We start from the raw sequence: 14,751 nt of genomic DNA, 5'->3' as shown, positions 1-14,751 counted from the left end.
GGAGGTTCTAAAGACGCCTGGAGACCAAAGAAGGTTCTTCAATTTTATTGAGAACAGAAATGGACTGGAGACCAGGAGCAGCTCCAGGTGTGTGTCTCAGTGTGTGTTGATGTTCTGCTGACAGCGGCCAATCAGAGTGGAGACCAGCTTCTGCAGAAGCTCCGCCCTCATCTTACAGATCTCCAGAACCTCATCATGGTTCACCTTTTCCTCACGGCTGTAGTCCAGAGACACCTGAAGACAGACAGGCAGAGACAGGTGAGGACAGGCAGAGACAGGTGAGGACAGATAGAGACAGGTGAGGGCAGGCAGAGACAGGTGAGGACAGATAGAGACAGGTGAGGACAGGCAGAGACAGGTGAGGGCAGGCAGAGACAGGTGAGGACAGATAGAGACAGGTGAGGACAGGCAGAGACAGGTGAGGGCAGGCAGAGACAGGTGAGGACAGATAGAGACAGGTGAGGACAGGCAGAGACAGGTGAGGGCAGGCAGAGACAGGTGAGGACAGATAGAGACAGGTGAGGGCAGGCAGAGACAGGTGAGGACAGATAGAGACAGGTGAGGACAGGCAGAGACAGGTGAGGGCAGGCAGAGACAGGTGAGGACAGATAGAGACAGGTGAGGACAGGCAGAGACAGGTGAGGGCAGGCAGAGACAGGTGAGGACAGATAGAGACAGGTGAGGACAGGCAGAGACAGGTGAGGGCAGGCAGAGACAGGTGAGGACAGATAGAGACAGGTGAGGGCAGGCAGAGACAGGTGAGGACAGATAGAGACAGGTGAGGACAGGCAGAGACAGGTGAGGGCAGGCAGAGACAGGTGAGGACAGATAGAGACAGGTGAGGACAGGCAGAGACAGGTGAGGGCAGGCAGAGACAGGTGAGGGCAGGCAGAGACAGGTGAGGACAGATAGAGACAGGTGAGGACAGGCAGAGACAGGTGAGGGCAGGCAGAGACAGGTGAGGACAGATAGAGACAGGTGAGGGCAGGCAGAGACAGGTGAGGGCAGGCAGAGACAGGTGAGGACAGATAGAGACAGGTGAGGACAGGCAGAGACAGGTGAGGGCAGGCAGAGACAGGTGAGGACAGATAGAGACAGGTGAGGACAGGCAGAGACAGGTGAGGACAGGCAGAGACAGGTGAGGACAGATAGAGACAGGTGAGGACAGGCAGAGACAGGTGAGGACAGATAGAGACAGGTGAGGACAGATAGAGACAGGTGAGGACAGATAGACAGGTGAGGACAGGCAGAGACAGGTGAGGACAGATAGACAGGTGAGGACAGGCAGAGACAGGTGAGGACAGATAGAGACAGGTGAGGGCAGGCAGAGACAGGTGAGGACAGATAGAGACAGGTGAGGGCAGGCAGAGACAGGTGAGGACAGATAGAGACAGGTGAGGACAGGCAGAGACAGGTGAGGGCAGATAGAGACAGGTGAGGACAGGCAGAGACAGGTGAGGGCAGGCAGAGACAGGTGAGGACAGATAGAGACAGGTGAGGACAGGCAGAGACAGGTGAGGGCAGGCAGAGACAGGTGAGGACAGATAGAGACAGGTGAGGACAGGCAGGCAGACAGGTGAGGGCAGGCAGAGACAGGTGAGGGCAGGCAGAGACAGGTGAGGACAGATAGAGACAGGTGAGGACAGGCAGAGACAGGTGAGGGCAGGCAGAGACAGGTGAGGACAGATAGAGACAGGTGAGGACAGGCAGAGACAGGTGAGGGCAGGCAGAGACAGGTGAGGACAGGCAGAGACAGGTGAGGACAGATAGAGACAGGTGAGGACAGGCAGAGACAGGTGAGGGCAGGCAGAGACAGGTGAGGACAGGCAGAGACAGGTGAGGACAGACAGAGACAGGTGAGGACAGATAGAGACAGGTGAGGACAGATAGACAGGTGAGGACAGGCAGAGACAGGTGAGGACAGATAGACAGGTGAGGACAGGCAGAGACAGGTGAGGACAGATAGAGACAGGTGAGGGCAGGCAGAGACAGGTGAGGACAGATAGAGACAGGTGAGGGCAGGCAGAGACAGGTGAGGACAGATAGACAGGTGAGGACAGATAGAGACAGGTGAGGACAGGCAGAGACAGGTGAGGACAGATAGAGACAGGTGAGGACAGGCAGAGACAGGTGAGGACAGATAGAGACAGGTGAGGACAGGCAGAGACAGGTGAGGGCAGGCAGAGACAGGTGAGGACAGATAGAGACAGGTGAGGACAGGCAGAGACAGGTGAGGGCAGGCAGAGACAGGTGAGGACAGGCAGAGACAGGTGAGGACAGACAGAGACAGGTGAGGACAGATAGAGACAGGTGAGGACAGATAGACAGGTGAGGACAGGCAGAGACAGGTGAGGACAGATAGACAGGTGAGGACAGGCAGAGACAGGTGAGGACAGATAGAGACAGGTGAGGACAGATAGAGACAGGTGAGGGCAGGCAGAGACAGGTGAGGACAGATAGACAGGTGAGGGCAGGAGAGACAGGTGAGGACAGATAGAGACAGGTGAGGGCAGGCAGAGACAGGTGAGGACAGATAGACAGGTGAGGACAGATAGAGACAGGTGAGGACAGGCAGAGACAGGTGAGGACAGATAGAGACAGGTGAGGACAGGCAGAGACAGGTGAGGACAGATAGAGACAGGTGAGGGCAGGCAGAGACAGGTGAGGACAGATAGACAGGTGAGGACAGGACAGTGTCTCCTGTCAGAGACCTTGTTGGTGACGAGGGTCAAACCCAGGACTCTGAGTCCGCAGTGTTTCGCCACGGTGACTTCAGGGACCATGGACATTCCTGGACAGACAAGCGGACGTCACTATGGCTTCAAACCATCAACAAAAATTTCCTGTTGGGAATTTTCAGCGTTTCCATAAAAACAATCCTCATCTTGTTCAGCTGAATATCAGGAATATGATCATATTAACACATTTAATATGTATTCTGAAGACATTGATCAGAAACAGTTCAGTCCAAACGTCCGTCGAGCCAAAGCGTCTTCTGGTCTCCGTCGCCACATTTCCAGAGACGAGCTAGCGTTAGCATTAGCCACGACGACGCACTGTCCCTCACTGACACAGGACACCGGTGTCTGTCCTGCTTCACAGGGGCGTGGCCTAGTCAAAGCATGGCTCTGTGAGTCACAGCGTCTTCATTCCAGCATCTTCTGGCTGTTTGTTGGGTCAAAATCGTCCATCTGGTTTTTCTCTCCACTTTCAGATTCATGATTCTGATCAGATTCTGACAGTCCATAGAACCGGATTCAGATCCAGAACCGGATCGCAGGGAGACGCGGCTTCTGTCTTCAGATCCAACATAAACAAGTTCAGTTCAGTATAGTTCACTATAAAGGTTTGAAAAGAACCAGAACCGAACCTTTGGATGGTTCTGGTTCTTGTACTGTTGGACATTGAGCTTTAATAGATTCATGATGTTCTGGTCCTGGTCGACCCGTTTGAGCTCCATCTGGGCCTCATGCATAAAACGCTGCGCGGTTTTCACTGAACTTGGAGTAGGACAAACAGAGACAGAGGACAGAGGTCAGAGGTCGTGCAGATTTCAGGGGATTCAGGCCCGGATTATTGTCCACAGAGAAAGTTTGGTGGCTGCTGCACATTTTCACCACAGTTTGCGTTTATTTACACCAACATATTGACTTGTCTGTAAAATATGGAACTGCACAGTTTGTGTGTCCACAGGTTTTACACGAGGCCTCTGGACCCCAGAGCAAAACGACAACCTGTGACGTTCAGAGAGACGAACCCCAAACACGAAGACATCAACCGCAGACGATTGAAGGACAATCTCACCAGGACATTACGTCCAGAACCACGCTGCTCCTGTCTTACCCACGCAGTCGCAGCCCAGCGTCAGCAGCATGCGGGCCTCCGCGATGGTCTCGAAGTTGGGTCCGCTCACCATGCAGTAGACGCCGGTGCGGACGCTGCAGCCGAGTTCAGAGGCCACGTCCAGCGCCAGCGTCCGCAGTGCTTTGCTGTAGGCGTCCGACATGCAGGGGAATCGCGTCCCGAACCTGGATGTGGGACGGAGGACAGGTTTACCGTGACGGACGGCGGTTGGAGCTCCGGTCGGCGCGTCGCGGCGCCTCACCGCTCGTCGTTGGGTCCGCACAGAGGGTGCTGGCCGGCAAAACCTGGCAGGTTGATGTGATCCCGGATCACCATGATGTCCCCGACCTTGAAGTCCGGACAGATCCCCCCCGAGGCGTTGGTCACCAGGACGGAGTCCACTCCCAGCAGCTTGAAGATCCGAACTGGGAAGGTCACCTGGCGGTGAGCGGCGTTAACGCAAAGACAAAACTCTCAAGGAGCAAAACTTTCTTTGGACATAGAGGTTAGAGTTAACCATAGGCACCCACCCGCCCCAGTGCATGCTGGGTAGCAATGAGGACGACTCACCTGGCAGAGGGAGTAACCTTCGTACAGGTGGAAGTGTCCCTTCATGAAGACACAGGGCGTCTCCTCGATGGTCCCGAACACCAGGCAGCCTTCATGGCCTGGGACTGGAAGCAGACTGCGGTTACCATGGCAACAGCTCAGACAGCCTGAGATTAGCCAGGCGCTAACAGGATGTGAGGTAGGAGAAAAGGGGCGGGGCTTGAGGGAGGCGGGAAGATGGAGGACAAATGGCTATGCATCATAAATTTATGAATTTAATTTAGTTTCATCAAGAATCCAGTCTAGATTCAGTGATCAGTTCATTTCTACCACCTGACCACTGGGATTACTGGGATTACTGGGATTACTGGGATTACTGGGTTTACTGGGATTACTGGGATTACTGGGTTTACTGGGATTACTGGGATTACTGGGATTACTGGGTTTACTGGGATTACTGGGATTACTGGGTTTACTGGGTTTACTGGGTTTACTGGGATTACTGGGTTTACTGGGATTACTGGGTTTACTGGGTTTACTGGGTTTACTGGGATTACTGGGTTTACTGGGATTACTGGGTTACTGGGTTTACTGGGATTACTGGGATTACTGGGATTACTGGGTTTACTGGGATTACTGGGATTACTGGGTTTACTGGGATTACTGGGATTACTGGGATTACTGGGTTTACTGGGATTACTGGGATTACTGGGTTTACTGGGATTACTGGGTTTACTGGGTTTACTGGGTTTACTGGGATTAGTGGGTTTACTGGGATTACTGGGATTACTGGGTTTACTGGGATTACTGGGTTTACTGGGATTACTGGGTTTACTGGGATTACTGGGTTTACTGGGATTATTGGGATTACTGGGTTTACTGGGATTACTGGGATTACTGGGTTTACTGGGATTACTGGGTTTACTGGGTTTACTGGGATTACTGGGTTTACTGGGATTACTGGGTTTACTGGGTTTACTGGGATTACTGGGTTTACTGGGTTTGGTGGGATTACTGGGTTTACTGGGATTACTGGGTTTACTGGGCTTCCTGGGTTTACTGGGATTACTGGGTTTACTGGGATTACTGGGTTTACTGGGTTTGGTGGGATTACTGGGTTTACTGGGATTACTGGGTTTACTGGGATTACTGGGTTTACTGGGATTACTGGGTTTACTGGGATTATTGGGATTACTGGGTTTACTGGGATTACTGGGTTTACTGGGATTACTGGGTTTACTGGGATTACTGGGTTTACTGGGTTTACTGGGATTACTGGGTTTACTGGGATTACTGGGTTTACTGGGATTACTGGGTTTACTGGGATTACTGGGTTTACTGGGTTTGGTGGGATTACTGGGTTTACTGGGATTACTGGGTTTACTGGGTTTGGTGGGATTACTGGGTTTACTGGGATTACTGGGTTTACTGGGCTTCCTGGGTTTACTGGGATTACTGGGTTTACTGGGATTATTGGGTTTACTGGGTTTACTGGGCTTACTGGGTTTACTGGGCTTACTGGGTTTACTGGGATTACTGGGTTTACTGGGATTACTGGGTTTACTGGGATTATTGGGTTTACTGGGATTACTGGGTTTGGTGGGTTTACTGGGATTACTGGGTTTACTGGGATTATTGGGTTTACTGGGATTATTGGGTTTACTGGGTTTACTGGGATTACTGGGATTACTGGGTTTACTGGGATTACTGGGTTTACTGGGATTACTGGGTTTACTGGGTTTACTGGGATTACTGGGTTTACTGGGTTTACTGGGATTACTGGGTTTACTGGGTTTACTGGGATTACTGGGTTTACTGGGATTACTGGGATTACTGGGTTTACTGGGATTACTGGGTTTACTGGGTTTACTGGGATTACTGGGATTACTGGGATTACTGGGTTTACTGGGATTACTGGGTTTACTGGGATTACTGGGTTTACTGGGTTTGGTGGGATTACTGGGTTTACTGGGATTACTGGGTTTACTGGGCTTCCTGGGTTTACTGGGATTACTGGGTTTACTGGGATTACTGGGTTTACTGGGTTTGGTGGGATTACTGGGTTTACTGGGATTACTGGGTTTACTGGGATTACTGGGTTTACTGGGATTATTGGGATTACTGGGTTTACTGGGATTACTGGATTACTGGGTTTACTGGGATTACTGGGTTTACTGGGTTTACTGGGATTACTGGGTTTACTGGGATTACTGGGTTTACTGGGATTACTGGGTTTACTGGGATTACTGGGTTTACTGGGTTTGGTGGGATTACTGGGTTTACTGGGATTACTGGGTTTACTGGGATTACTGGGTTTACTGGGATTACTGGGTTTACTGGGATTATTGGGATTACTGGGTTTACTGGGATTACTGGGTTTACTGGGATTACTGGGTTTACTGGGATTACTGGGTTTACTGGGTTTACTGGGATTACTGGGTTTACTGGGATTACTGGGTTTACTGGGTTTGGTGGGATTACTGGGTTTACTGGGATTACTGGGTTTACTGGGCTTCCTGGGTTTACTGGGATTACTGGGTTTACTGGGATTATTGGGTTTACTGGGTTTACTGGGCTTACTGGGTTTACTGGGCTTACTGGGTTTACTGGGATTACTGGGTTTACTGGGATTACTGGGTTTACTGGGATTATTGGGTTTACTGGGATTACTGGGTTTGGTGGGTTTACTGGGATTACTGGGTTTACTGGGATTATTGGGTTTACTGGGATTATTGGGTTTACTGGGTTTACTGGGATTACTGGGATTACTGGGTTTACTGGGATTACTGGGTTTACTGGGATTACTGGGTTTACTGGGTTTACTGGGATTACTGGGTTTACTGGGTTTACTGGGATTACTGGGTTTACTGGGTTTACTGGGATTACTGGGTTTACTGGGATTACTGGGATTACTGGGTTTACTGGGATTACTGGGTTTACTGGGTTTACTGGGATTACTGGGTTTACTGGGATTACTGGGATTACTGGGTTTACTGGGATTACTGGGTTTACTGGGATTACTGGGTTTACTGGGTTTGGTGGGATTACTGGGTTTACTGGGATTACTGGGTTTACTGGGCTTCCTGGGTTTACTGGGATTACTGGGTTTACTGGGATTACTGGGTTTACTGGGTTTGGTGGGATTACTGGGTTTACTGGGATTACTGGGTTTACTGGGATTACTGGGTTTACTGGGATTATTGGGATTACTGGGTTTACTGGGATTACTGGGATTACTGGGTTTACTGGGATTACTGGGTTTACTGGGTTTACTGGGATTACTGGGTTTACTGGGATTACTGGGTTTACTGGGTTTACTGGGATTACTGGGTTTACTGGGATTACTGGGATTACTGGGTTTACTGGGATTACTGGGTTTACTGGGATTACTGGGTTTACTGGGTTTGGTGGGATTACTGGGTTTACTGGGATTACTGGGTTTACTGGGCTTCCTGGGTTTACTGGGATTACTGGGTTTACTGGGATTATTGGGTTTACTGGGTTTACTGGGCTTACTGGGTTTACTGGGATTACTGGGTTTACTGGGATTACTGGGTTTACTGGGATTATTGGGTTTACTGGGATTACTGGGTTTGGTGGGTTTACTGGGATTACTGGGTTTACTGGGATTATTGGGTTTACTGGGATTATTGGGTTTACTGGGTTTACTGGGATTACTGGGTTTACTGGGTTTACTGGGATTACTGGGTTTACTGGGATTACTGGGTTTGGTGGGTTTACTGGGATTACTGGGTTTACTGGGATTATTGGGTTTACTGGGTTTACTGGGATTACTGGGTTTACTGGGTTTGGTGTAGCATCCAATCAGAGCGCAGGCGAGACCTGCCAAAAGACTCATGATGAACAAAGTACCAGGATGGATTCTACCCTTAACCGTCACGCCCTGGATGAGAGGCTGGATTCCTCACCAGCAGGTGGCGCTAACATATTGGGCTAATGCTATCCCGCAAATAGCAAGAATGAGAACAACCACTCACGCCGTGACCCCGCCCACTCACGCCGTGACCCCGCCCACTCACGCCGTGACCCCGCCCACTCACCTGTACTGACAGGGAAGTTGGGGATGTCCTGGTACCTGAAGGTTTGCTTGTCAGCGGCGGCTTCGGCCAGCAGGCCGAGTCCGGACCCGCATATCACGGCCACTTTGGGTCGGTGCCGGGTCTGGTTCTGGAGCCATTCGGTGGTCAGCTTGTAGTCATCAAAGGAGTAGCAGCTGGAAGTGGGTCAGACCAACAGAATCAAGTTCTGTTCTGCAGTCAGCGTTAATTGGACCGGCTTCAGAACCTGTTCAGCCTGGACCACCTGGTCTACAGAACTAAACAGAACCAACAGAACCTGTCTGTCTCACCAGGAGCTTCCTCTGCTGAGCATCGTCAGGCTGGAGAGTCACCAGGAGGAAGAGGAGGAGGAGGTCAGAGTCCTCTCCTCTGATTGGCTGATTTCAGCCTCACAAACACTCTGGTGCATTGACTCCATGTGTGTTTGCCCTTTGACCTCTACAGTTTGTTCAGCCAGAACTGCCAATCAGGTGAGCTCAGCTGGCCCACTGCAGACCTGGTTCTGGTTCTGACCCAGCACAGGTCGGTACGGGTCAGAAGTGGTTCTGCAGGGACGGAACCAAGCGGACCCATCAGAACCATGAGTTCTAGTTCAGTTTAGGATGAAAATGTTTCATCTGTTGAATCAAATTTGTTTGGTTTGTTTTATCTACAAACAGAGAAATTAGAAAGCAGAGCCCAATAGTTTTTCATATTTTGATTTACAGAAAACTTCATGATCTGAATTTGATATTTATTGTCTCCAGTCTGTCTCCAGTCTGTCCACCAGTCTGAGGAGGAAGAGGAGCAGCGTTCTCCTCTGCGGCTCCAGACCAGCAGGGTGTGTGTCTGTATGTGTGTGTGTGTGGGTGTGTGTCTGTGTGTGTGTGTGTGTTGTGTGTGTGTCTGTGTGTGTGTGTATGTGTGTGTGTGTGTGTGTCTGTGTGTGTGTGTGTGTGTGTGTGTGTGTGTGTGTGTGTGTGTGTGTGTGTGTGTGTGTGTGTGTGTCTGTGTGTGTGTGTATGTGTGTGTGTCTGTGTGTGTGTGTGTGTGTGTGTGTGTGTGTGTGTGTGTGTGTGTGTGTGTGTGTGTGTGTGTGTGTGTGTGTGGGAACCTTCTGCAGGAATTCAGCTCTGGTTGTCATAGAAACTGGGATTCTACAATAGCAACAGTGTGTGTGTATGTGTGTGTATGTGTGTGTGCTCTGCAGTATTTTATTTTTAACTTCAGCAGCTCAGTGATCAGGTTGACGCTCCATCGGTCCGAAGGCGCTTTGTGACATCACCAGGTGATCCATGACCCGCGTTGTCCCAGTGACCTCTAGCTGACCTGCAGGTCCTAATCGGATCCTGATCCTCCTTCCAACTGATTGGGTCAGGACCAGAACTTTCCCTCCAGGGTTCAACATCCCATCTGAAGGCAGCTGGAATCTGACTCCCCGCCAGCAGGGGGCGCCTCTCCATCGCTGTCATCTTTGCAGAACCTGTGCTGTTGCTGCCGGCTCCAGGTTCTGGTTCTGCCACAGGACTCCTGGGTCCACAGAAGGTGTTCAACTCCTCAATTCTTCAGGCTGAGCATCAGAATCCGGGTCAGAACCAGAACTGGATCCAGGAAGACCTGTCTGGCCCATCGCTGCTCTCTGCTGCCACCTGGAGGCGCAGCTCCAAACGGGACACACGATCCGATTGGTCGTGTGTCGGTAGTCACGTACTTCTGCTACTGGCACTCGCTCCCTTTGCCGCCCCCTGCTGGACGCAGAGGGAACTGCAGTTCTGCTGAGTTCTGGTTCTGGATGTTTCCGCGCCTGGACCAGAAGTCTTCGGCAGGCACCAGGAAGTGAGTGTTGCTATGGAGACAGTAAGGCTGCTTCCTGATCAGCTCAGATCTGACTGAGCTCTAAGGGTTAATTAGGGCTGGGAGGAAGAGGAGGAGGAAGAGGAGGAGGAGGAAGAGGAAGAGTCGCGCAGCGGCTCCGTCAGTCGGTTGGAACCAGCTGAGGAAGAGGAGGAAGCCGCTTCTTCAGCTGCGGTAAGACGAGCCTTCCTCCTCTTCATCCCTCCATCCTTCTTCATCTTCATCAGCCCCTTCATCTTCATCATCACATGCAACAGTGTGCGCGTGCCCGTGGTTCTGCTCGTGCAAATGGTGCTGAATAAACAACGTTCATCTCCTTCCTGCGTGCGTGTGAGCGCGCGCGATGCTGCAGTCAATTCACGCGCACGCGCTCGTGCAGGCGCTGAGTAAATATAGAAAGTGATGCGTCAGAGTGGCGCGGTGACGTAGCAACGGTGACGGCGCATTCCTTCACAGCTTCATCATCATCATCATCTGGTGACTGATGAAACACACGCAGGTCAGGGCGCGTGCTGATCCGGATCAATACTGCAGCTCCCAGTCTGACCAGTAAGAGACCAGTGACGAGCAATGAAGGCAGTTACCATGGCAACACCGGTTGGATGGATGAACGGTTTGTTGGATGAATGTTGGATGGCTGGACTGACTTTGTTCTGTACTAAGCAGAAGAAGAAATTCTACCGTAGTGTTAATTGACAGCGCGCCCTCTGTGGCCGAAATGGGAAGTGCATGACCTGTAGCAAAGGACATCAGCTGCTCAGACATTCAAGACCATCATCTCATGACGACGATGATGATGATGATGATGATGGACCTGCAGAGCAGCTGGGATGACTCCTGCATCACCATCTGATGATGTCACTGATCATTCCAACCAATCAGACGGCAGCAGTCTTCTCTGTCTCCCTAGATGTTCATGTCTATGTACCGTGTCTTTCGCCTGCAGGTCATGTGACTTCAGAGAGGATGTCCAGTCTTGAGTGAGCTTCCAGTGGACGGCAGGTGTAGGAGAGGCAAAGGATCATGGGAGATGGAGGGCCCCTGCAGACGGAGGGGAACGCTCTCCTCAAAGCTGTGTTCCAGGGAAAGCTGCGCCTCGCCCGGCTGCTGCTGGAGGGCGGAGCCTACATCAATGAAGGCAACGAACGGGGAGAGACACCCATCTCCGCCGCCTGCCTGGGGAGCTATGACGACCCACAGACCCGCCAGAGGATGGTCCGCTACCTACTGGAGAAAGGCGCTGACCCCAACATCCCAGACAAGAGCGGCCGCACGGCGCTGATGCATGCCTGCGCCGAGCGAGCAGGGCGAGAGGTGGTGACCCTACTGCTGGAGAACGGGGCAGATCCCAGCCTCAGAGACTACGCCGGTGCCTCTGCTCTGGTCCACGCCATCAACAGGGGAGACCGCGACACGCTGCAGGTGCTGCTGGACGCCTGCAAGGCCAGGGGCAAGGAGGTGATCATTATCACTACTGACACATCTCCATCAGGCACCAAGAAGACCAAGCAGTACCTGAACTCGCCACCCTCTCCCGGCATCGTGGACAAACTGTCCCCTGCTTGCATGTCTCCTTCAGAAGTGGAGATCGCCACTGCGTCACCTGCAGGGTACAGGAGCAATGGCGAGGAGGGCATCTTCAGCTTCGCGCTCACCTCAGCCTTACCTCTGCCTTCGGCTCGGCCTCCAGGTGAGAAGCGGCCCCCGCCTCGGAAGCTCTTGAAGAGGCTGAACTCGGAGCCCTGGGGCCTGGTGGCACCCTCGGTGGTGAGCGGAGTTCCTCCTGACCGGCTGGACCCGGGTCTAGAGGAAGAGGCCAGCAGCGATCTGAGCAGAGCCACCGCCGGGATGAACGGTCTATCCATCTCGGAGCCGGTCCGGACTCGGTTGTCACGCCGACACAGCATCGAGACGCACGACCCCTGTTCTCCCAAATCCATCGACCGGTCCTGCTCCGAAGACTGCACCGGCCTTTCTGCCACGTCCTGGGCTGACAAGGTGCAGCAGCACCAGATCCTGTACCGGAGAAACACGGCCCCTGAGCCCCAGGAGAATGGGGGGCCTGGGGGGCCTGGGGCTATCCGGCTCCTGGTGCACCCTAAACTGAGCCGCATGGAGCACTACGAATCTGACACTCATCTTTGTCCAGAGTCCATCCCTGGCTCACCGGACTCTGGGCGGGTGTCAGTGGAACGGCGACGGTATAACGCCTCCCCGTTATCCCTGGTGACCAGCTCATCCAGGGAGTCTCTGGAGAACATCCCCAACTCGGTGTCGCCCATCACCATGCGCCGTCGGCCCCCGGGTCTGCTGGAGCGCCGCGGGTCCGGTACGCTGCTGCTGGACCACATCTCCCACACCAGGCCCGGCTTCCTGCCTCCTCTCAACATCAACCCCCACAGACCCATTCCCGACATTCGAGCCAATGGAAAACCCACCTCCCCCATTCACAGCGGACACAAGGTCCTGGTTCCCATGGCCCCGATATCTCCCAAGCGGGGCCCCGAATTCAAGATGAAGAAGAAGCTGATGAGGAGGCACTCCATGCAGACAGAGCAGATGAAGCAGCTCTCCAGCTTCCAGGAGATCCTGGCTGAGAAGGTGGTTGAGTCCAATGGGGACTGATGATAGCAGGCAACAAAGCATGATGGGTACCTGCTGAGTCCGAGCTAACACCAGGTCCTGTTGACTGAGGTGAGCTTTGTTTGACACCACCTGACTGGATCAGTTCTGTTCACTGAGGTTTGGGTCGAAGGGATGGTTCTGATCCAATGGGATGTTCCCTGCAGCTGTCAGAGTGGTACTTTTGGGGAATCAGAACTTTTCCCCATCTAAAACTTCAACTTGGAGGTACGTTTGATTCAGAGATGGTCCCGTAAGACGACATTTTGGTGCTGGACACTTGACAACCAGGCGGGTCACAGGGAAGAGGAGGACTAGAACCTTTCAGACCAAACCCTCCAAGATCCGGCCAGTGGTCAACTCTGGGTTCTGGTGGTATCATCGTCTCCAAGAGTTAAGGGTGGTCCTCGAAAGACACACCATCCAAGGTATGGAGAAATGAATGAACCTCCTCACATCACTGTGTTCTGGATCAGAACCGGTCCTGTAATGTAACTGGGTCGATTTCTCTGACGTGGATGATCTTCAGGACCTCTCCAGCTAGGATCAGAGGCCGCATGAGTGCAGGGAAGGTGCTGAGCTGTTCAGAACCAGAACTCTGGTGCAGGTTTCCTGCAGAGCTCAGCAAGAACCTGAGGAAAGGCTGATGCAGGTGAGGTGAACCTTAACCCCTGAGGACCAGAGGCACTTCTGGGCCAGAACCAAACTCTACAAGAACTTTTTTAACAACCTCAAACCATGACAGAGTAACTAAACCCCAAAATCGACTTGATTTTGCTGGTAAACTATAACCGGTTCTTCAGGGTTCTGTCTTTATTTTTTTGTGCGTTTTCATGCAAATTTGTTTAATTCTGCGTTTTTTTGTTTTTGTCTAAAACCCTCATTAGGTTGAAGCTGCTGCAGTGGGTTTGTCCTGTTGGTTCCCCTCCCTCGTCCCCAGACTTGGCTCCGCCCACATTGGTGTTATTTTCATGAATTTGTCAGAGGGTGCAACTGTCTGTTAGACTTTAAATCAGCCTGAAGGTGGCGCTTTTGTCCTGTTGCGCTTCACAAACTGATTTCAACGGTTTGCTGATGTTCAAAGATTGGCCCTGCTGGTCACAGCAGCGTCACCTACAGGTTCACAGATCTCAAGTCAGTTTTCGTCTGCAGCTTGGGTTAGGCTGAAACTAAATCTGACACTTATTTCAATGATTGAACTGAAAAATGTACCTGTTATTTTACAGACTTCTTCCAGATTGAATAAGTCTGGAGTGTTTCAGTTCATGTAGATCAGGGGTCAAACTCCAGCCCTGGGGGGTCGCTGGCTGCCCTGCAACCTTTAGCTGAGCCTCTGCTGCACCTGAATAGAAAAATGAGGTCATGAAGGTCAGATCCAAACAAGAGGAGATGAAGCCGTTTTATTCCAGTGTTTTGTATCTGAGGCTCATCTAAAACATGGAGGACTGGAGTTCGACTCCTGTGACGTTGACGTTCTGGTTTCGCTGAAACCTGAGAAAATCAGATCAGACCAATAAATAAAGTACTTTGATCCAAAGCTTTTCTGTAATGGATGGAAAACTGAGTGGAAGGGAAAAGTGTGAGGACCAAATGGAACGAGGTTTTAGAGATGTTTTCTGATTGGCTGTCCCAGCAGGACTTGGTACCAGTTCTGATTCTCCTGCAGCTCATGTTGCTGAAGGAACACAACAAGCTGACGCGCCGCGGTTCTGATGGACAGAGACCCGGTTCTTTCGGATCAACAGTTAGAAAATAAAACTTTCATCCAAGGAAACGCTGATTTCTGGGTCGGTCAGAAACCAACAGAATAATTTCAGAACATCAC

At 51.8% G+C, this 14,751-nt stretch overlaps 2 protein-coding genes and 1 long non-coding RNA gene across 10 annotated transcripts; 2 read left to right on the top strand and 1 right to left on the bottom strand.

The window, feature by feature from the left end:
* Positions 1 to 29: 29 nt before the first annotated feature.
* Positions 30 to 8,864, bottom strand: LOC129355852 (purine nucleoside phosphorylase-like). Of its 2 annotated transcripts, XM_055025466.1 has the most exons (7): positions 8,762 to 8,864; positions 8,454 to 8,626; positions 4,414 to 4,517; positions 4,106 to 4,281; positions 3,844 to 4,028; positions 2,712 to 2,791; positions 30 to 234 (listed from the first exon to the last, which is right to left on the bottom strand). In XM_055025466.1, exons 1-7 carry the CDS (start codon positions 8,782 to 8,784, stop codon positions 97 to 99), a joined length of 879 nt encoding a protein of 292 aa, XP_054881441.1. In that variant the 5' UTR covers positions 8,785 to 8,864; the 3' UTR covers positions 30 to 96. The 2 variants fall into 2 exon arrangements, with proteins under 2 accessions (XP_054881441.1, XP_054881442.1); XM_055025467.1 differs by lacking the exon at positions 8,762 to 8,864 and having other exon boundaries at positions 8,464 to 8,496.
* On the top strand, positions 1,728 to 2,801 carry LOC129355856 (uncharacterized). Of its 3 annotated transcripts, XR_008605332.1 has the most exons (4): positions 1,728 to 1,972; positions 2,033 to 2,446; positions 2,484 to 2,621; positions 2,680 to 2,801. It is a non-coding gene; the product is annotated as an uncharacterized LOC129355856 (long non-coding RNA). The 3 variants fall into 3 exon arrangements; XR_008605331.1 differs by having other exon boundaries at positions 1,728 to 2,406; positions 2,524 to 2,621; XR_008605330.1 differs by having other exon boundaries at positions 1,728 to 2,446.
* On the top strand, positions 8,622 to 14,457 carry LOC129355850 (ankyrin repeat domain-containing protein 34A-like). 5 transcript variants are annotated; one of them, XR_008605327.1, is made up of 3 exons: positions 8,622 to 10,478; positions 11,251 to 13,354; positions 13,456 to 14,457. XR_008605327.1 is itself a non-coding variant. In XM_055025464.1 (2 exons), exon 2 carries the CDS (start codon positions 11,328 to 11,330, stop codon positions 12,927 to 12,929), a length of 1,602 nt encoding a protein of 533 aa, XP_054881439.1. In that variant the 5' UTR covers positions 8,622 to 10,286; positions 11,251 to 11,327; the 3' UTR covers positions 12,930 to 14,457. The 5 variants fall into 5 exon arrangements, 2 of the variants coding, with proteins under 2 accessions (XP_054881439.1, XP_054881438.1); XR_008605328.1 differs by having other exon boundaries at positions 11,251 to 13,578; positions 13,814 to 14,457; XR_008605329.1 differs by having other exon boundaries at positions 11,251 to 13,706; positions 13,814 to 14,457.
* Positions 14,458 to 14,751: the final 294 nt, after the last annotated feature.

The sequence above is a fragment of the Poeciliopsis prolifica genome, unplaced genomic scaffold (genome assembly GCF_027474105.1).
Source record: "Poeciliopsis prolifica strain line A6 unplaced genomic scaffold, Auburn_PproV2 SCAFFOLD148, whole genome shotgun sequence".
Taxonomy (NCBI): Eukaryota; Metazoa; Chordata; class Actinopteri; order Cyprinodontiformes; family Poeciliidae; genus Poeciliopsis; species Poeciliopsis prolifica.
The sequence above is the reverse complement of the archived record's forward strand: the minus strand, read 5'-3'. Positions and strand labels throughout refer to the sequence as shown.